This window comes from Thamnophis sirtalis, unplaced genomic scaffold (genome assembly GCF_051295495.1).
Source record: "Thamnophis sirtalis isolate CommonGarterSnake01/CBP01778 unplaced genomic scaffold, rThaSir2_p1.2 scaffold_2, whole genome shotgun sequence".
NCBI lineage: Eukaryota > Metazoa > Chordata > Lepidosauria > Squamata > Natricidae > Thamnophis > Thamnophis sirtalis.
Genome location: NW_028261382.1, coordinates 67,127,297 through 67,148,628, shown reverse-complemented (window position 1 = coordinate 67,148,628; position 21,332 = coordinate 67,127,297). Strand labels below are relative to the sequence as shown.

The window sequence follows — 21,332 nt, the reverse complement described above, 5'->3', positions numbered from 1 at the left end:
TCACTGACTCACGCCACCTGTGTGCCCAAGGTGGCACTTTGAGAGGCTTGGCCTCCTCCTCGGAAGCCAACCAGTGAAGAGACGATGGTTAAGAGACGATGTGAGCTCAGCAGGATGGAGGGTCTCTTGGTACTCATTGCCATGACCCCCCCCCCAGTCATCTCCAGTACCACCCCTTCCATGGCAGGGGGAAATAAAAAACAGGCAGAGAGGCAGGCTGCTCTCTGGATTTCTAGAAGAGCCATTGGAGATGAGAGCAGAATAAGTGGATTATCTCAGAGGATAACGTGGCTGGAAGGGACCTTGGAGGCCTTCTAGTCCAACCCTCTGCTCAGGCAGGAGACCCTGTGCCCATGATGGCAAACCTATGGCACGCATGACAGAGGTGGCACACACAGCCCTCTCTGTGGGCACGCGCACTGTTGCCAGCTGCTTTTCTGGTTCTAACACGCACATGTGCACTGGCCAGCTGGTTTTCATGGGCACCCGAAAACAGCCTTAAAACGGCCCCAAAAATGCCCCCCAAACAGCATGTGTGCAATGGCCAGCTGGTCTTCGGGTTTCTGGTGCTCCGGCGCACTCACACACATGCATGCACGTTCCGGTTTGGGCACTCAGTGCCAAATAGGCCATCACTGCCCTATACCATTTCAGACAAATGGTTATCCTCTTCTTGAAAACCTCCAGTATTGGAGCATCCACAACTTCTGGAGGCAAGCTGTTCCATTGATTAATTGTTGTAATAGTCCGGAAGTTTCTCCTTTGTTTTAGGTTGGTTCTCTCCTTGATTAGTTTCCATCCATTGCTGCTTGTCCTGCCTTCAGGTGCTTTGGAGAACTCGAATGCTGCTTCATTGGTTTATGGCAGTTTGATTCCCCCTGTGGGACAGGCTTTACTCTTAGCTTTACTACAATCAGTGAAGTGGGTGAGCAGGCTGTGGTCGCCCACGGAGCTGGCTGGTGGCCCGAAAGTGGTGGTTGGTTTTTGAATTCCAGGAGATTACTGTTGAGTACGATTTGATCTCTCCTTGGGTTGTGTATCTAGATGAGGCTTCTATTCCCACAAAGGGTCTTTTGGGGAGTTGGGGAGCATTTGTGTTGAAGCCCCTCTGTATGGAATGGGTCTTAATCCTCGCAAAGAATTGATAGCCTTGTAATTTAAGATTAAGATAAGATAACCATAATGTAAAATTTGCATCTGTGGTTTGACTTTTGTAAGGCAGAATTACGTATTATAAGAAAGAATACATGGGGTCAGGTCAGGGGGTCTGCTTCATAGGTCAGAAAGGTCAAGATACATCCAGGAGAAGTGCAATTGTTACAAAAACAGGCAGAGATTCGATTGCATTCTCCAAAGCTGTCTTAACATTTTTGACCAAACTTTGCAGGCATCTCTGGGTCTGACCATGTATGGATGTTGTCTTCATTTATGAGTAACATTTATCAGTAAGCCTGTAAGACCTGACTGGTGTTTTTCTTTGATTTCTGCTTCCTGCATAAACAAAGGCTGTGAGGCCAGTTGCCTGGCCACTGCCCTTAAGCGCTGATCAATGTTTGGAAATTTGGTGAGCCAATCTGGGGCAGTTGAGCCACCCTTACTGTTCCAACTGAACCACTGCCCCCCTGACCTCTGGCTGGTTCTGAAATGCCCACTCCTTGCAAAGCACAGGATAATCAGGGCCAGGTTGGGAGCAATGCAGGGTACTTGGAGAGGGGAGGTACAAAGGCCCAGGCTGCATCGGGGAAGCTGACCCAGAAAGTCCTGACTACCGCAGCAGGTGGGGGGGGGCACGGTGGTCTTCCACAGAGGCCCTATGGTGAGAGGAAAGGCCCCTCTGTCATGGCTGCCCCAGCAGGCTGCCTTTGTGCCCCGTCAGCACTGCTTTGCGAAGAGGGCATCGGAGCTGGCGCTAATCGGATCCAGCAGTTGGGATTGGAGGGCAGGGTTGCCACAGCAACCAGCCCCGGGAGAAGCCGGCCCTGGCAGACTCTTTTGTCTAGGCCTCTCTTGGGCGTTGGCACAGCCGGCCAGCGCCGCCCCTGGAGAAGAAAGACGATGAAGGGAGGACGATGAGCTGGGAGCTGCAGGCCGCCGAGAGGGGCTGGGCCAGTGGGGCGCCTGGTGAGCAGCTGCCACAATAGCCCCCACCAGGGGCTGCCACTCATGCTTAACGCATGGACGCCTGAGCTCGGCAGCCGGGACGCTAATCCTTCCTCCCTGCCCTGAGTTTCCATGGACACCGGAGCTGGCTAGGACAGGCAGGCTCGCTGGAAGAGGAAGAGGCCTCGGCTGTCCTCAGGGCAGGCCTGGGGACTCAGTTGGCTGGGCCGCTCTCCATCCACCACGTCCCGGCCCTCGCCTCTTCCCTGCTGCCTTTCCCGAAAGTCCCTTTGCCTAGTCTTGGCAGTGCAAAGCCCATCCTTGTGGCTGGTGTGCAGCCCTCTTTTCTGTCTCCCCACATGGGCCAGGGGTCTGCTGGAGTCGTCTCTTTTCCCCTTTGGATTTTGGAGCAATTGCATTCATGTCACCCCATTCTTTTCTTCAAGGCCTTCTGGCTGGCCCCAAAGTGGGGTGGGAATGGAGATTTTGCAGCATCCTTCCCATGGAATGGGATGGCAATGGCATATCCTTCCCCTGCCATGCCCGCCAAGCCACGCCCACAGAACTGGTAGTAAAAAAAAAATCATTTCACCACTGGTTACGGGTGAAGACTAGAAAATGGGAAACCTTAACTTCTGTTTTTGCAAGGAAATGGCAAACTATTTCCAAAATCTTTGCACAGAAGGCCTCACTTGTTACCAGGAGACAACTTGAAGGCACTAAAAAAAAAATTGGTTGTGGGCCTGATTTTCAAAATCTGGACTCAGCCTCCTGAGACTTGGAGTTGCTTGCATGAAAGCTAAAGCTGGAATGTTCACCCTTGCATGAAAGGCTGCCCATCCGGCATTCCTGGGTCTGCAAGAAAGTGGTTTGGTGCCCAAGGAGTGCCAGTCCCTGCCACACACAAGGCCTGGCATTAGTTGCCCTGTGCTATTAAAATTTTCCCTCCTGCCAGCAGAGATTTTCGCCCCCGAGGTGCCTGCTGGTAAACTGGATAATCTTCTTTGCTGTTTGCCCGTCGTCCGGTGCCCAGAGCCCAAGAGCCCCGGAAGCCTCCAAGCCTGGTTTTGCTTGGCCTGGCTGTTGACTGCAGGCCTGATCAGAACAGAAAGTCCATTGTCTGCCTTCCACCTCCCCTCACCCCAGCCTGCGTCATTCAGGAGAGCCGTTCGGATGCTCTGTGTGAGAGAGAGGCAGGGGCAGATTAAGAAATCCACACTCCTCACTCGTCAGCTGCCACACAAGAGGCAGATTTTTACCTCCCTGAGGCACCTTCCATGGAAGGCTGGGTGGCCAAGCAGCTGTGGGTTTGCCCCAGTGGACCCTTGCAGGACGCTGGTCAAAATGACCAGCCTGTTAATGGTTGCAGTAGTTCCCTGGCTCCAGACTTTAAATTCTGCCTCTCACTCATATCCGACTTATCTCAGTCAACTGAAAATCTAGCAGCACATTTATACAATGTGATCAGTTTGGTTTTTCTTGTTTGTTTCTCTCTCTCCCCTCCCCCCCCCCAGTATACTGTTCAAACTCAACCCATTTAGTTAGTTTGTGATTGTGCCAAAATAAAACTGGGTTAATTCGTTACCCATGTTAAGTGGATTGTGTATTTACAGAAATAGGAATATGACCTACTTAAGTCCAAGATTAAGGGGTGGGATGGGGGGACAAAAAGGGAAATGGGCTTTTCTCACTCAGCACAGCACCTACTTTGCCTCTCACGTCCCAACTGGGGCTCTCAAGTTGCATTAACCGTGGTAGTTGGGAATTCTGAAATTAGGCCCAAATATTTGTTCGGTTTGTTGCAATTGCGTCCTCCGTGGCTGCACCTATCTCAGCTTGGCTGGCTTCCAAAGAGCTAAGGAGAAATAGACCTGGTTAGTGTTTGGATGGGAGACCACCAGGAAATCCCAGGGCTGTAGCATCAAGCCAAAAAAAATGTTCTGGAAAAAAATTCCAGTAATCAATTCACCTTGTTGCCAAGAAAACTATACAGATAAGTCAGATTTTGGCTTGACCTATCTTATCTTTGTGGTCTCCTCAAGTGGGCAAGGTTGACGGTCACTCAGCAGCCCTGCGAGGTGGTTGAGCTAAGCCCAAAGTCATGAGCTCTGTAATAGTGTAATTGAATAAGGCTGGGAATTGATTGATTGCATGCCCTCATGGAGCAAAGCGGCCAGGCTGCTTCCTGCCCTGAATCCATTGAGTTAAAGGCTCAGTGACACTGCATGATTTTGAAATAAGGTCAACAGCTCAGATTCAGGGCTGTGGGAAGGCCCTCCCACCACCAGCCCTTTAGGGCAGTCTTTCTTCCAGTTGCAGGTTCTGACATGGGTGGGTACCAGCCTGGGCTACTACCAGAGGAGCTGCCCCATTGGCTGTAGCTGGGTGGCTGCCTGAGGAGAGCCGGGAGTCTCCCCTCCTGGAAGGAAGCCGCCATGGCCATCCCCTGATGACTCCCAGGCGGCTGGGCAGCCATTTCACACCTTTGGTAGTGCACATGGCTTGTACAGTTAACTTATGGGTCAGTGCATTGTGCAAAATTGGGTTAATTGAGTAAATTATGGCTGAGTTACCAGTGTTAACTGCTTTACGCCATCACAGGTAATGAAATTTGGCATGAGGTGGGCTGTGTAAAGTATGAACATCGCTACAGCTTGCCTGGGTTTTTTTAACTGGCAGCCCCTCGTCAGATTATCCCCATTCATCTGTCCTGGGAATAGGAGCAACTCCTCTCAACCAGCGTCCCTCCGTTGCAACCTCCCGCAGCCTTGGCGGTTGCCCATGTTGGATGAGCATCATGCTGCAGTCCCAAATACCAGGACGGGCTTTAGTGAAAGAAGGCTGAAATCATTCTACCTTTGTAATCTGTGGAACCTCCTGCCACTTTGCCCAACCAAGAGCCAAAGTCCTGTGTATGGATGATGTGACTTTAGGTCCCTTTGAGCCAAGGGATGGGGGTGGTGAAACTTCAGGGACCGATACTGCTGCACAGAGACAGCATTTTATTACATCTGGAATCCCCAATGATCTCACACCAGAGAATTTGTTCTGCCTTCAAGCTACTGGCAATCTTGCAATCATCGGGTGTAATTTACCCCCAGCTGCTTCCTGCCTGACAAAAGCGCTCCATCTTTTATCACCTTTCCTGCTGGGGCTGGATTTTTCACACATGCACAGAATAGTAAGTAAAATCTCCTTTCCTCAAAAGGTTTAGAGACGAGTAAGTTACCAAGGGGAAAGTTTGCATTTGTGATTGACTGCCTCTGTGTGTGTGTGTGTGTGTGTGTGTGTGTGTGTGTGTGTGTGTGTGTGTGTGTGACACACATACACACACCACCTTAGGGCTTGGAAGATGAAATGGTTGATAGCTCTGATGCTTTCCTTGTCAAGGGACAAATTGAAATCCAGGGCTTCCTGACAGCTCTGGGTTTAGGCGATACGGATGACTGGTGAGGTTCCTGGATCTCCGCAGGCGGGGGTGAGGAGCTCGTGACTCTTGGTTTTCTAGGAACATCTCCAGATGTTCAAGCAAGACCTGTTGGCATTGCAGGGGAAAACTCTTCCTGTCTCCTCTCCCTCCGCTTGTGCTTAAAACTGTAATAGGTAATTAAATAGCTTATCACTGTCTACTTTCTACTAATGCCCCAAATAGGTTTTCCAATAGATTATTTTAGCCTAACATTGAAGTTATTACTAGCAATTGTTTTATTTTTATTTCACTCTTCTGCCCCCCCCCCCCCAACAGCCACTCATTTCACCCATCTGGATCATTTTCTTTCTTGCAGGTGGACGATGCCATGCTGATGTTTGACAAGACAACTAACCGGCACCGAGGTGAGAAAGACTCTGAGCTCAGATCTAGCCAGCTGCCTGGCTGCGCAGCACCTCCCATCCCCGATCAAGAGCTTTTGCCTACTGTGTGGGCCCTCAGGGGATGCAAGCAAGCAAAGAGGGGGGGGGGCTTCTTTTCTTGCCCACCTGCCTGAAATCAGTCGGGCTCCCATGTTAACCTTCAGGAAACAGAGCCGAGGAAGAGTAACAGGAAAGCCCAGGGGGCTGCCTCACCTGAGGTCTTTTCCCAATTTCCCTCCAGGGGAGTTTGGTTACAAAGAGGGGACCTCTCAGAGGTCCTCTAGTCTGACCACCTACAGGATCTGTTGAAGCAGTTTTGGGCAGATGGCTATCCAGCCCCTTTGAAGACTTCAGGGAAGGGAGACATGCAGCCTTTCCCTCTGTTAACAGCTTTGGAAAACCCTTGAAATCCTGAGGTGGACTTCTCAGTAGCTTCAACCTTTTGGTTCTGGTCCTGCCGTCAGGGACAGCCGAGAAGAACTCAAGTTAGTGAAGGCTGGCAATCATTTAGATAGTTAAGAATTCTTCTTCTTGTGCCATATCCGTCATCGGACGTTGGCGATCATCTTGGCAATCCTATTTCAACAGCCGCACGAAAAAGTGCTGCTGAGTTTTGTCCAAACTGCTCCCTTAGATTTTGAAGCCACGATGTTCTTCTTCTGCCTGGACCTCATTGGCCTTCAATCTTTCCCTGGAGGATTAAGTGAAGGATGCTGTATTTTTCCAGGTGTCTCATCACAGGTCTGAAATATTCTAACTCGCTTTTTAATGGTTTTGATTATTTCCCTTGACTTTCCCAGCTGGCTTATCGCCTCCTCATTTCTGATTTTGTCAACTTATATGTAACAGCCTGATATATACGTAATGGTTGGGTCTTTTTTGCAGACTATTCATACCCAGATGCCTTAATGGTTCTTCAGAGAACTTGGTTTCCTCCACCATCTTCGCAGGGCTCCTCTGGCCTTGCTCTGGTTTGTCACAGTCCTATTTCATCCCAGAACCAAATCAGACCCTGGTCTGATCAGGACAGAATGCAGGGAGCCATTATTTCCCTCAATCTGGCCTCTCAATTTCCGTTGGTGCATCTCAAGGTAGCAAAGTTGCCGTTTCACCAGCTGCATCAGACTGCCGAATCACGGTTAACCTGGGATTAGGGGAATGCCCAGATCCTTTGCCCCAAGCCAAATGTTTCCCATCCTCTCCTTGGGGCTTACGTTTTTGCGACCCAGATTTCTTCCTGTTGAATTTCGCTCACCTTTCAAGTTTCTAAGCCAAGGGTGTCAAACTCGATTTCATTGTGGGCCGCATCAGGGTTGTATTTGACCTCTGGGGGTGGGGTGGGCGTGGCCAAGTTGGGCATGGCCAGCTCGACGTGTCGGGGACGCCTGTGGTGGCCAGAGCGCTCTGCCAGCGCAAATAGGCTCCCAAGCTCCATTTTCGGCTTTGATGGCCTCCTGCAATCATTTGCCAGAGCCAAGGTGGCGCAGTGGTTAAATGCAGCACTGCAGGCTACTGCTAGATCAGCAGGTCAGCGGTTCAAATCTCACCGGCTCAGGGTTGACTCAGCCTTCCATCCTTCCGAGGTGGGTAAAATGAGGACCCAGATTGTTGGGGGCAATATGCTGACTCCCTGTAAACCGCTTAGAGAGGCCTGAAAGGCCTATGAAGCGGTATATAAGTCTACTGCTATTGCTATTGCCAGCGAAAACGGAGTTCGGGAGGGCTGCAGGAGGCAGAGGCACTGCTTGACCGGTCCTTCGCTGTTTCCAGGGAGGCCCCGCAGGCCAGATCTAAGCACCCCGTGGGCAGGGGCAGGGGCCGGCCCCTGGGCCTTGAGATTGACACCCCTGCTCTAAGCTCTTTTGGATCTTCCCTTTTGCTTCTAAGACAAAGCTTGTGTCCCCTGCAAAGGCCGCGATCTGCCACACAATGCCGCTTTCTAGGTTGGCAATAAAAACTTTGGAGAGCACAGTTGCCAGGATCATCCCTTGGGCAATCTACCTGGTGGTACTTTCTGGATGCTGTGCAGACATCCAGTTACGAATAGTCGACTCAAGATCACAATTGAGCCCAAAATTTTTGTGGTTCATTGAGACATGGGTTAAGTGAGTTTTGCCCCATTTTATGACCTTCCTTGCTGCGGTTGTTAAGTGAATCATCACAGTTGAGCAGTTAATAACCCAGTGGTTAAGTGAATCTGGCTTCCCCATTGACTTTGCTTGTCAGAAGGTTGCAAAAGAGGATCCCATGATCTTGGGTCAAAGCAACGCTCGTAAATATGAACCAGTTGCCAAGCATCTGAATTTTGATCACATGATCCTGGTGAGGCTGCAACGGTCGTAACTTTGAAAAATGGTCATGTCCCTTTTTTTCAGTGCCGTTGTAACTTTGAACAGTCACTAAATGAACTGTTGTAAGTTGAGGACTACCTGTGCTTTTAGCAGCTCTACCACCCAGCCCATATTTTATCATTTCACTCACAAGGATACTGTGGGTTTGTTGAATGATTTGAATGAGGTCAAAGTACATTATTTCCATGGGATTCTCCCCAGTCAATTCAGCTAGTAACTCTTATCAAGAAAGGGTCCATTAGTCCAGCACAATCCGTTTGGGGGAAGGCCAAGGCTGCTCTTGATCACTGGTGCATCCTGTGCAAGGGCTCACAAACACACACAAGGCCCTTGTGTGGGATAAACTTCAAGCTGACCGGTTTATAATTGCCTGCCGGCTTCTTCCTCCTCCTCCTCCTCCTCCTCCTCCTCCTCCTCCTCCTCCTCCTCCTCCTCCTCCTCCTCCTCCTCCTCCTCCTCCTCCTCCTCCTCCTCCCCTGGTTGGATGGGAGGGACAGTAAGGTTCTCTTCCTCTTTCGGAACTTTGCTGGTTGCAGGAGTTCTTGCAACTTGCCATCTCCTCTGTTAATTCCTTCAGTGCCCTTCAGGACAGTGTTGGCAAACCTTTTCTGGCGTGGGAGTGCCAGAAACCAGAAGAGGAGTTCCCTGGTGCTCATGTGCACGCCTCGAAGCTGAGCTGTCAGTTTCCGCCGTGTGCATACCCGCTGGTCACCTGGGCTTCCGGTTTCCAGCGCACAGATCAGCACGCATGGGGGTTCAAGAAACCGGAAGAGCAGCTTCCAGGCATGCACATGCGCCAGAACCCGGAAGAACAATGGGTGGCGGCTGGCGTGCCTGGATGGGTGGCTCTGGTGCCATAGGTTCACCATCACGGCCGTGGATATAATTCATTTGGCCTTGAGAATTGGTGTTAGGTGTTCTTTATGCTCTGTTTGTCCTGAGCTGCAACTCCCTCTTTCCACCACCGGCCCCATGCTGGTCACCTCTGGCTCTGCCGCCCTTCTGCCGAGGGGAGACATTCTGCTTTCTGGCCATCACTTGTTACAGATTCATCCCATTCTCCTTGCAACAGGCCCACCGGCTCTCCCAAAGGTGCTTTCTTTCCAAAACATCTTCTAGCAAAACAAGAAAGCCTTTTGAAAGAAAGCCCCTTTGGGATAACCATGACCTGGATGAAGGAGAATCTCCATAGACATACAGACCTTCTGCCTCTTTATTTTCCTTTTCCTAGCTAAAAATCCCTTCATGGTTCTTCAGGGCCTTTCTCACAAGGCCAACCGCATTCTGAGCTTCAGTCCTTCCTTCCATTCTCTACACTTTTCCCTCTTTCTTTTAGAAAGCTCTGCGTGTATCTACGATGCCTCCCATTTTTCCTTCCAGTAGGAAAAATCCTTGCCTCCCACTCGGAAGGTTGAGAGTTCAATCCTAGGCAGCGACAGATATTTCTCTCCTAGGGCACAAAGGGAAAAAAAAACATCTGTTGCAAACTCCACATGGCATCAGGAAGGACATCCGGCCAGTAAATACTCAGCTCCATCCAGTCACTCCGACTCCCCCCCCCCCAATTAAGCAATTAGAGAGTAAGCCCTGCCTTCCACCCTTGAGTTTTTCTTCAGGGAGGCCTCATCTACGTCTTTTTAAAATCAGTTTATACATTTTCTCCTTACATACATAAGCGCTTTGTGAACAGCATATTGGCTGGATCGATTTGCTTACATAATAGTACTTTTCCAGTTCCTAATTTCTAGCTCTATTATCCAACCATTGATAAAACAGCTCCCATGTTTGAAAATATTCTCTATCTTTTTCTTTTTTCTTTAAGGTCAGTCTGTCCATTTCTGCACAGTCTAGTATTTTTTTAATTACAACTTCTGTAGACGTTTTTTCATTTTTTCCAGTCCTGTGCACATACAATTCTCGCTGCTGTCAAAACATGTAATATTAAGTATATATTCCCTTTATCATAATTTTCTGGTGCTATACCTAACAGAAATATTTCTGGCTTATAATCTATATGCTGCTTGTAACATTTTTTCTAACCATGTATGTATTTTTGTCCATTTTTGTTTTGCTTTTGCACATGTCTACCATATGTGGTAAATATGTGCCTGGCATCTGAGCCTCCTCTAAGTCTTATTCAGCTTTCTGCATTAAAGCTGCTAGTTCTCTTTTCTCCCATATTCTGTACATTTGGACAGAGAAGTGGAATCCCGGAGCCTCAGAACATGAAGGGGCTTCTCACAGGGGCCTTCACATCCCAAACGTCTCTGTCCATGCCCAGGCTTGAGATGCTTCGTTTTCTGGACTCCCTTGTGCCTTAGACACAGTTTCCAATTGACAGCAGGTTTTGCAAGGTGACTTTCCAGGATATTCTTCCACCTCTCGTCAGGAGTCCCTGATCTCAGAAATAGAATAGAATAGAATAGAATAACAGAGTTGGAAGGGACCTTAGAGGTCTTCTAGTCCAAACCCCAGCTTAGGCAGAAAACCCTATACCGTTAGAGACAAATGGTTATCCAACATCTTCTTAAAAATTTCCATTGTTGGGAGCATCCACAACTTCTGGAGGCAAGCTGTTCCACTGATTAATTGTTCTCACTATCAGGAGATTTCTCCTTAATTCCAGATTGCTTCTCTACTTGATTAGTTTCCACCCATTGCTTCTTGTTCTACCCTCAGGTGCTTTGGAGAATAGCTTGACTTCTTCTTCTTCATGGCAACCCCTGAGATATTGGAAGACTGCTGTCATGTCTCCCCTAGTCCTTCTTTCTCTTAAACTAGACATACCCAGTTCCTGCAACCTTTCTTCATATGTTTTAGCCTCCAGTCCCCTAATCGCCTTTGTTGCTCTTCTCTGCACTCTTTCTAGAGTCCCCACATCTTTTTTTTTGGGGGGGGGGAACCAAAACTGGATGCAATATTCCAAGTGTGGCCTTAGCAAGGTTTTATAAAATGAGTGCTATTATGGAAGAAGAGGCTCCACAGTTGGGACCATCTGCGCAGGCAGTTGCTCTCTTCTGTCGTCTCTTCTTCCTTTGATAGAAATGATGAAGACCCCCCCCCCCCCACACACACACGGCTCCTTCCTGGACCATTCTGCCCAGCAATTCGTAGTCCCTTCGTGGTTATCTCTGGGGAGGCCACTGTTCTCATGCACTGGGAAGGAAAGGGTATCTGTGTCAGTGGGCTTGAAAAGATTTTGGTAATCCTTCTGACCCATCCTGAATGCGTAATCCAAAAAGGCAACACGCACTAACAGACCGCAGCTTCAGTCTCTCACAACAGGGAGTCCATATGCTTTGGGGGGGGGGGGTTCATATAATTTTACCACTGGTTCGCCGCACACAGAAAATGTGAGCGGGCACAGCCTTCCTTGCATGCACTTTGCTTGTGTGCGTAGATTGCTCCCATGCATGCAGCTTACAGGACGTGGCTCAATAGGAAGCATAGAGCCAAGGCACATGGGCAGCCACCTGCAGGTCTCCACTACCAAACCGGTCCAAACTGGCTGAATACCACCCCTGATCTGCTTCCATCTTTTCAGGGCAGAAGTAGGAAATCTTCCCTTTCTACAGCTTCTGGAGGCCTCTCGCTCGGGCCAAAGTCTTACGTCAACTGTTCTTTGTCCAAAGCGTTAGAAACGCTTTGTCTCTTTGACAGGCCCTGGAATCTTCTGCAGCCCTAGAGATTAGCCGATGTTTCTCGGTGCCATTTTGCCTCCGCAAGAGCTTCCTGTGTCCATCCCAAGAATTCCTCATGTCATGTTTGCCTCCAGCCCCTTCCCCTTCTCTTCCAGGTGGGCAACCAGCCTAACACTTGCAGCATGTAGGGTATCCTTCCTGCAGTCTTCAGATAGGAAAACAAACCGCATTCCCTGCAGGTCACAAGAGCCGATTTCTCTGTCCACATTCGTCTTTCAACAGCAAGCAGCAGCAGCAACAGCAACACTTCCCTCGTTGCATTTTTCCTGGCCCTCCTTTTTTACTTGCTCTGTGACCTGGTGCTCCAGGCAGCTGCTTCCTTATATGTCCACTGAAGCTGCCCCAGCGAGGTCAGTAGCAAGCAACGCTCCAATCAGTCAGCAGCTCTTGGGGAAGAATCTACAGCCGCTGTCAGTCAGCCTCCCTTCTTGGCTCTCCTCTTCCCCTTTTCTGCCTCTTCCTTCTCCTCAGTTGAACCAGATGCCCAGGTCACTTGCTCATTTCTCTAGTTTTAGTTCTACTGATGGGATGTATGACGCCTCTGTACCCTCCTGATGCTTGCTAGACCTGAAACACTGTAGAGCTGCCTTCCTCTAAGCCACTGCTGCATTTTCCTCACCTGGACTAGCAGCTGCAGGATTTGGGATTGGCTAGTCTAAAGAAAAGAAGGATTATGGGTGACATGATAGCAGCATTCTAGTATTTGAGGGGCTGCCACACAGAACAGGGGGTCAAATTATTCTCCAGAGCACCGGAGGGCAGGACAAGAAACAATGGTTGGAAAGAAACAACCTGGAATTAAGGAGAAACATCCCAACAGTGAGGATAGTTAACCAGCGGAACAGCTTGCCACCAGATAGTGTGGTCTCTCCATCACTGAAGGTTTTTAAGAAGAGACTACACGGTCACTTATCTGAAATAGTAGAAGTTCTCCTGCTTGAGCAGGGGGCTGTACTAGAAGACCTCCAAGGTCCCCTCCAGCTCATTCTATTCTAAACTCATGCCCCTATGTTTCCAAATCTTGCTGCCCTAAGCAAAGACATAGCGTTTTCTTTTTATAGCATTCCTGCCTGCAGATGTTCCCTTAGCTTTTATGCCGGCGCCTTGCTCATTCATCGACTATGATAGGTATTATGTAATGCAGTGTATTGTATAAATTGCACAAATAAATAGGTAACTGGAACAGGGCAGTTTATATTGCAGGCCGGATTCCGCTACCCCTCCTTTCCGCTGCCCAGTCTCACCCATTAAGCTCTCTCTTAACCAGAGAAATGCAGCTCTGGCTTTTCCCCTGGGGGGGGGAGGGGACCCCTTGACCCACTTTCCAGGCTTCTTCTGCGCTCTGTTCTCCCTTCCTGGGTCCTCATACTTTCATTGGTACCTGGCTTCCTGGCTGCCCTCCACCAGGGCTTAAGGAAATCTGAGCTGCTGCTGGTATTTGCAGCCAGGATTTTAAAAAGCAACTTAACTTTGCCATAGTAACTGGGGGCAGCTGAGGCCTGCTGTGAAATGCTGACCGGACGTGCTCTGTCTTTCCCACGGAGAAGCTGCAGAAAGGGAGCCTCGGCTGGGAGGGGGAGGGGGGATGTGCCCCAACAGGGCGGAGAACGGATGATGCCTCCCGCTTGCCAACTCTGACTCTTCTGCAGGGGGAGCCTTTGAAATGATAGGGATGAGTAGGAAGAGCTCGGAAGAGTAGGCGGGAGAGAGAGATGGACCACTGATGTCCCTGTTCCTCAGCTGTTTTCCACATCTTGTAGAAATGGCATTTGCCTCTGCTGGCCAATCCTACTTCACGTTGGCCATCCTGCCAAGTCAAAACCATGGAGATTCCTCACTGAATAGGATAATGTTCCTTTTGCCTTTCTGGTTTTGAAGTGGGCCAACCTGGTGGCTGTTTAATGTCATGATAGGTTGTGAAAGGGACACTCAGGTAGAGGCAGATATTTCTCTCTCTGGGCACAATGAGAATATATCTGCTGAATAAAGCTCCTCATTGGCAACAGGAAGGGCATCCGGCCAGTCGACACTCAGCTCCACTCAGCTGCCCAAACTCCATCCCACAAGGGATTGTGGGGTCCTTAATAGGAGAGGATAGATAGATGGTGAAAGGGAGGCTTCTTGACTTGACTGAGATGGGTTTTTCTTTTTGTTTCTCTTTCAGGGTTTGGGTTTGTCACCTTTGAAAGCGAAGATATCGTGGAGAAAGTCTGCGAGATCCACTTTCATGAGATCAACAACAAAATGGTTAGAGCAAAGAGAGTTGGATGGGGGTCCGTGGGTGTGAATTGCTGCCACGTACTACTAAGTCTTTCTTCCCACCGGACTTGAAGGTCAGGCAAACATGGCCTTTGCCATCTCAAAGGTGCTTTTTTCAGGAGGCAACTGGACTTTCTGGTTCTTTAAAGACATTTCGCTTCTCATCCAAGAAGCTTCTTCAGCTCTGACTGGATGGTGGACAATGGAAGGATTGATACTCCTTGCAGACAGCTGGTCATTTGCATCCTTTTAGAGGGTCATTGAGGCCACCTGGATGTTTACCTGTGTCCTCAGGGTCACCTGAGTGGTGCAACTGGGTGTGACGTCCTCTAGGGATCTCCAGGTGACCATAACATCCTGCTAAAAGGATTGAAATGACCAGCTGTCTGCAGGGAATATAAATCATTCTGGAGTGACCTGGAGGGCAGAGAATCTCCATAGACATGGCCTTTGCAAGTTGACCCATGAACCTCTGTGGTGGTGTCACGATCTTAACGTGGCCAAGTTTAGCCCCACAGGATGAGGTCCCATTCCCAGGGACATTGAGTGACAACACATACAAGGACATTCTGCTGCTGCCTAGAAATCTGCTCTGTCCAGTCAGGTGTTCTACAGACCTGTAGAATTCAACACCCAGAATTCTTAGCAATAGTTGTGCTGCTTGGGGAATTCTGGGAATTGGTCTATACAACTGGAAGTGCAAAGTTGAAAGTTAATTTTTTCCCAATCCTCTGCAGCATTTCTGATGCAAAGGGCAGAGGGAGATGGCAAGGCTCACATGCTTTCTTCCTAAATGCCTGTCTCCATAGTATCTGCCCAGCTGGTTCGATCTGGCAGGGTTGGCACGCTCTGGCCTCCATCGATTAAGCATTGCTACCTATCACGCCCTCGAAGTGAATTTTCTCTGTAGCATCTTCTGCCTTCTGGAATCCATTTCCCTTCGAGAATCAGGTCGCCCTAACTCCCCTGGTTTTTCGAAGCCCGGGCTCTTCACCCAGGGCAGATAATAGATGCATCTGGACCCATTCCAGTCTGGCTTCAGGCCTGGCTACAGCACAGAAACCGCTTTGGTCGCATTGACCGATGACCTCTGGAGAGCCAGGGACAGAGGCCACGCCTCCATCCTGGTTCTCCTTGACCTCTCAGCGGCTTTCGATACCATCGACCATGGTATCCTTCTGCGACAACTACGGGAGGTGGGGGTGGGAGGCACTGTTTTGCGGTGGTTCTCCTCTTACCTCTCGGACAGGTCGCAGTCGGTGTTAGTTGGAGGGCAGAGATCGACCCCTAGGCCCCTAACATATGGGGTGCCGCAGGGTTCGGTCTTGTCCCCCCTACTTTTCAACATCTACATGAAACCGCTGGGCAAGATCATTCGGCGGCACGGGATAAAATACCACAAGTATGCGGACGATACACAGTTGTATCTGTCCGCCCCGTGCCAACTCAATGAAGCGGTGGACATGATGAACCAGGGCCTTGAAGCTGTTAGGGACTGGATGAGGGCTAACAAGCTTGTGCTCAACCCAGATAAGACCGAGTGGCTGTTGTGTTTCCCTCCCACTAATTCGGCAAGTATTCCATCTCTCAGGCTGGGGGGTCAAATATTACGCCCCTCAGACAGGGTCCGCAACTTGGGAGTCCTCCTGGACCCACAGCTGACTTTTGAACACCATCTGTCAGCTGTGACCAGGGGGGCATTTGCCCAGGTTCGCCTGGTGCACCAGTTGCGCCCCTACCTGACCCGGGAGGCTCTCACAACAGTCACTCGTGCCCTTGTGACCTCTAGGCTGGAGTACTGCAATGTGCTCTACATGGGGCTGCCCTTGAAGAGTATTCGGCAACTTCAGCTAGTCCAGAATGCGGCCGCGCAAGCGATTGTGAGTGCACCTCGCTTCACCCACATAACACCTATCCTCCGCGAGCTGCACTGGCTACCGGTCGATCTCCGAGTACGCTTCAAGGTGCTACTTGTCACCTACAAAGCCCTTCATGGTAGTGGATCTGGGTACTTGAGAGACCGCCTACTGCCAATCACCTCCACTCGACCAATTAGATCTCATAGATTAGGCCTCCTCCGAGTTCCATCTGCCAGTCAATGTCGACTGGCAACCACGCGGAGGAGAGCCTTCTCGGTGGCAGCTCCGACCCTATGGAACGATCTCCCCGTGGAGATTCGTACCCTCACCACCCTCCAGACCTTCCGCACAGCCCTTAAAATCTGGCTATCCCGTCAGGCCTGGGGTTAAAGACTGTAACCCACCCGAATAGTATGAATGTTGTGCTTTTAATGATGTACTGTCTTATGTGTTAATTGTTTGTTTCCCCCCCCCACTTCGAGTTGTAAGCCGCCCTGAGTCCCCCCAGGGAAAAGGGCGGCATATAAATAAATTACTCTATACTCTATGCACCTTTCTTTCTTTTCCTTGTGCCCATCTGGGTTTGCCAGTCTCTGCTCTTTTGGTCTGCCTTGTTTTTGTGGTTTTGCATTGTTCCTAATTTTAAGTGTTCTTAACTGCTCAAAAAACTGCCCAGTTCTTGGGAGTGCGGAAGCATATGAATTTAATAAATTATTATTACTATTAATAGAAGAACGTGATGTAATTAGGGGAGAATTGTGCGTGTTTTATTATAAAGCAGGGATCTCCAACCTTGGCAACTTTATAAGACTTGTAGACTTCAACTCCTAGAATTCCTCAGCCAGCTCTGCTGGCTGAGGAATTCTGGGAGTTGAAGTCAACAAGTTTTAAAGTTGCCAAGGTTGGAGACCCCTGTTGTAAGGAACCCACAATTGTTGTCCGGAAGCAAAGTTCAGGGGAGTGCCCTGCAGTAGCAATAAAACGTGGCACCCCATTTTATAGGATTATCCTAGTCTGACCTCCTGTTGTGTCCGGTGCCAGGTGGAATGTAAAAAAGCTCAGCCAAAGGAAGTGATGTCGCCCACTGGCTCCGCGAGGGGACGTTCCCGGGTGATGCCTTACGGAATGGACGCCTTCATGTTGGGCATCGGCATGCTAGGTAAGGATGGGGAAGAGGCTGGCCATCATGTTGCGCCCTTTTCTGGAAGCACCAGGGAACTGCAGGCACGTTGCGGAGAAAGGACCACACAACCCATCCTCTCTGCTCCCAAATTAAAATTGGATAGAGATGGAAGGGGGGAGGGGTGTTATTTTTTTTAATGGGGCCTTCTGATCTTCTTCTCTCTTTGAGAATAGGGTACCCAGGTTTCCAGGCGGCCACCTACACAAGCCGCAGCTACACCAGCATCGCACCTGGCTATACCTACCAGTTTCCAGGTAAGTTTCTCTTCCTCGTGTTGCTTTTGTTGTCCTAGAGGTGGAATCTTTTTGCCTGGTCAAACATCTCAACCGTTCTTGCAAATTGTCCTTCTTCCCACAGGGAAAGCCTCCCCCAAAGCTGAGGTGAAATAGGAGAGGAATTCTGTTTTTCTTTTCTCTGGTTCTCCGGTTCTGGTTGAATTTTCAAAAGTCTTAGAGTTTCAGTGGCTCTTGGAGGTTATCTAGTTAAGATTCATGGACTCCCAACTCCCAGAATTCCCCAGGGTTTCTCAACCTCAGCCACTTTTAAGATTCATGGACTCCCAACTCCCAGAATTCCCCATCAACTTTAAGACATGTGGATTTCAACTCCCAGAATTCCCCAGCAGCATGGCTGGCTGGCGAATTCTGGGAGTTGAAGTCCACCTGTCGTTAAGTAGCTGAGATTGAGAAATGCTGATTTAATTGAACTTTGCTGCAAGATTTACTAAAGCAATTGAATGGTGGCCTTCCTTTATTTAATTGACACCTTCAGATGCATCCAAAAGAGCCCAATTTTTGGAGTTTCTCCTTCTGCAACTGCTTACACCAGGGGTCTCCAAAGTTCGCAGCTTTAAGACTTATGGACTTGGCTGGCTGGGGAATTCTGGGAGTTCAAGTCCACAAATATTAAAGCTGCCAAGTTTGGAGACCCCTGGCTTACACCCTCAGCCGAGAAGCGTCCTCCAGAGTCACTTCCTTTCGAAAATGGAGCACTTTACAAAGCTTAAAGTGCCAGAGGTGTGATAGGAAGTCCGGTAGGACCCAAACCCTCTGAATAAAACCGCAGATTGTGAAGCATGTTACACACTCCCTTCTGCCCACAATTTTCTCCAAAGGGTGCATTTTGGCATTCATGTTTTCAACATGGGGCTGAAAGGAGGAAGCAGTAGGCTCCGTCCCATATTTGGGTAGACCAGGTTGCCCTGATAAAAAAACACTTAGTAAACCAACAGTTTTCACTTGCGCAGACCATTGGAAAGTGCTGGCAGGTGTGTCTTTCGGGGCTCCTCTCCTCCAGGTGGGGCAAAGGCTGACGGCAGCGCCTGATAACTTTTAACTTTGGAAGCTGCCGGTGGGCATTCCTCCTCCAGCTGTTTTTGGGCAGTCTCTCTGAGGCTTTCCATTTCCTGTGCTTGGCTTTGCGCTCCTTCCTCCTCCTCCTCCTCCTCCTCCTCCTCCTCCTCTTCCTCCTCCTCCTCCTCCACCACCACCACCCTCGCCTCTGCTGGCTCCTCTGTCTCAGAGCGGACTTGCAGGAGCGTCCTAAGTTGTCTTGCCTTTCCTTTTTAGAATTCCGGGTAGAGCGGACCCCCCTCCCGAGTGCCCCTGTCCTCCCTGAGCTCACAGGTCAGTCTCCTTGCAACCGCTGGAAGAGAAGGGCGGGCGGGCGGGCGGGCGGGCAAGTCGTGCTTTCCTTGCCTTGTGGCTTTGGAGGCCAGGAGTTGCTGGATGTTCTGAACAATTCTGCCCGACAGCATGAAGCAGACTCCTGGTCCCGACAAACCCCCTTTTTATTAATTTCCTGTGAATTCCTTTCATTCACATCCAGCAAAGTCTTTCAAGGGAGGATTTACAGTCACAGACCTTCTCTGGCTTGGAGAGCTGCCAGGCCGATATCTGCAGAAGTTGGCAATGAGTCTCGGAGAGTCACCAACCAATGAAGCAAACTAATTGTCTCCTGAAAACTCCACTCCCCTTTCGCTCCTCTTTTATTTCCTCTGGGAGGGACCATTCATCATCCACCTGTGGCCTTACTCCCAAGTCAAGCCCTGTTCTTTAACTGTTCCCCTTGGCAACTCTGCGCATGCATACACTGGGAACAGGCTCCAGCTGTTCCTCTGCTCCACTGATGTCCAACTCTGAAGGCAGCTAATAACTGGCATACAGCCCTGGTCCCATCTCTGCCTCTGACACAGAGCCCTCATCAGAGCCTTCCCCAGACTCCAGGACTGGCCCATCTTTCTTCCCAACCTCCTCACTGTCCGACTCTTCTGCCAGCTCTGCTGGCGGGCCACAACACTGGCAGGCATTCTTCTGCTGGTTTAAGTTCTGTGGCTTTAGCATCAGGATGGAGTTCTGGGGAATCAAACTGCTGATAGAGTGGAATGGGTGGACATTTGTTCTGCATTCCACAGTGGCTCTCTGACGATGGGGGAAGGGGGAGCATTCTGATATCCTTAGATAAAAGGAGGAGCCAGAGTTCTTCATCTCAAAACCATCCACTGTTTTCTGCTCTTTACCACTCTGTTGAAACCACCGATTGTGCTGTTGGGGAACCATGTTGCCTCTTGTGCCATCCTTCCATGGCAGAGCACCTGGTTCTGCAGGCATGAACCACTAAAGAAAGCCTGGCTGACCAGATATGGCTGTACCTGGGGGGAGCCAGATTAGTCTTGGCAAACTGCAAAAATCCTGATACCATCTTTTCCAACGTTTTAATGGAAAGGCATAATTCAAGTTTGTTAGTCAGCTGTGATGAGGGATTCTAGGAATTGCAGCTTCAAAATACCTGGAAGGTCAACTTCTCCTTCAGAGGATTGTGAAAAACCTTTCTTTCCCCAAGCGATTGTGAATGTGTGAAACTTCACAACGCTTCCTGCTTTGGGTGCCAAGCAGCCTGCTTCGCCTATTGGAATAGCCCTGTTCCCCCGCCATGTCTTCTGAACCCCATTTTCCAGCATGCTCACAGTCCATTTTACACCCAGACAATATTTTGGAGGTTGCACAAAGCTCCCCACTGAAACAGTTGCACACCCCTCATCCACAGGCATGTATTTCACAGGCTGCCTTTCAGATGCTCCTTTTTGGGAGAGGTTGGTTATTTTCAAAACTGCCTGTGTGAGATCCATCCCAAACATCTGGAAGGGTGAAGCCAAGATGCAGTAGTGACCTTTTCTTTGTCGCTTCTTAGCAACTGGACTCGAAAGGAAAATGTTGCCTTTCTGGACCATCTAAGCTCACGACTGACAGAGAGGAGGATCAGGGCTGACACGATACCCTCCCCTCTCCCACCTGATTCTCTAGCTAAGGCCCACAGGTGGGATGGATTGGGCCAAAACTTCCATGCCTCTCATCACCTGCTTCGAACTACCAGCTCCGGTTATGCAAAAGAATTGTCATCAAAACACTTTTAGGAGATTGGCAGGAAAATGGGTCACCCGATCCATAAGTGAGACAGTGCGCAGCTGTTGGGTAGATTTGCCTTCTCTGCAATGGCAAAAAATGGATCAAAGGAGAGCGGGAAGAATAGGGCGCGCTCAGATTTTCCTGAAGTCAGCATGGCACGAAAGAACAGTACTGCTTCCTGCGAATGCCAGCATTATTTGATAAGGTCATGTGACTGATCAATGAACAAACTAGTATATACCAAGGTACTGAGCCAAATCACTAAGATCCAGGACCTTTAGGGCTTAAATTCCTTCCTTCCTTCTCCCTTTTCTCTTCCACTTTCCTTCTACTTTTCCACTGTCCTTCCTTCCTTCCTCCCTTCCTCCCTTCCTTCCTTGAAGTTTCTCCTTGCTGTTGCCATCCCTTCAAGGCTTCGTAAAGGTGGTTTTGCGCTGTGCTTCTGCTCCTGAGGCGATAGCCCAGCTGCTTCCCTGCGCCTTCCATTCCCTGAGCTTCTCCTCCCTCTGGAGGCCTCCTTTGCTTTCCTCTGAGCTTTGGACTGCAAGGGAGTGGGGGGGTGGGGGAATGAGGACCTTCTTTCTTACAGCCATCCTAAATTCATGCTCTGGTATCAGTCTGTG

At 49.7% G+C, this 21,332-nt stretch overlaps 1 protein-coding gene across 4 annotated transcripts in view; it reads left to right on the top strand.

The window, feature by feature from the left end:
* The window catches only part of MSI1 (musashi RNA binding protein 1), a 60,993-nt gene that overhangs the window by 34,587 nt on the left and 5,074 nt on the right, over positions 1–21,332 (top strand). For 2 of the 4 annotated variants that reach the window (XM_087705861.1, XM_087705862.1), the window contains exons 7-11: positions 5,886–5,934; positions 14,169–14,251; positions 17,164–17,281; positions 17,479–17,559; positions 18,874–18,930. In XM_087705861.1, coding sequence (XP_087561987.1) covers positions 5,886–5,934; positions 14,169–14,251; positions 17,164–17,281; positions 17,479–17,559; positions 18,874–18,930 — 388 coding nt within the window. The remainder of the gene's footprint in view (positions 1–5,885; positions 5,935–14,168; positions 14,252–17,163; positions 17,282–17,478; positions 17,560–18,873; positions 18,931–21,332) is intronic. The other 2 variants (XM_087705863.1, XM_087705864.1) reach the window with 1 other exon arrangement.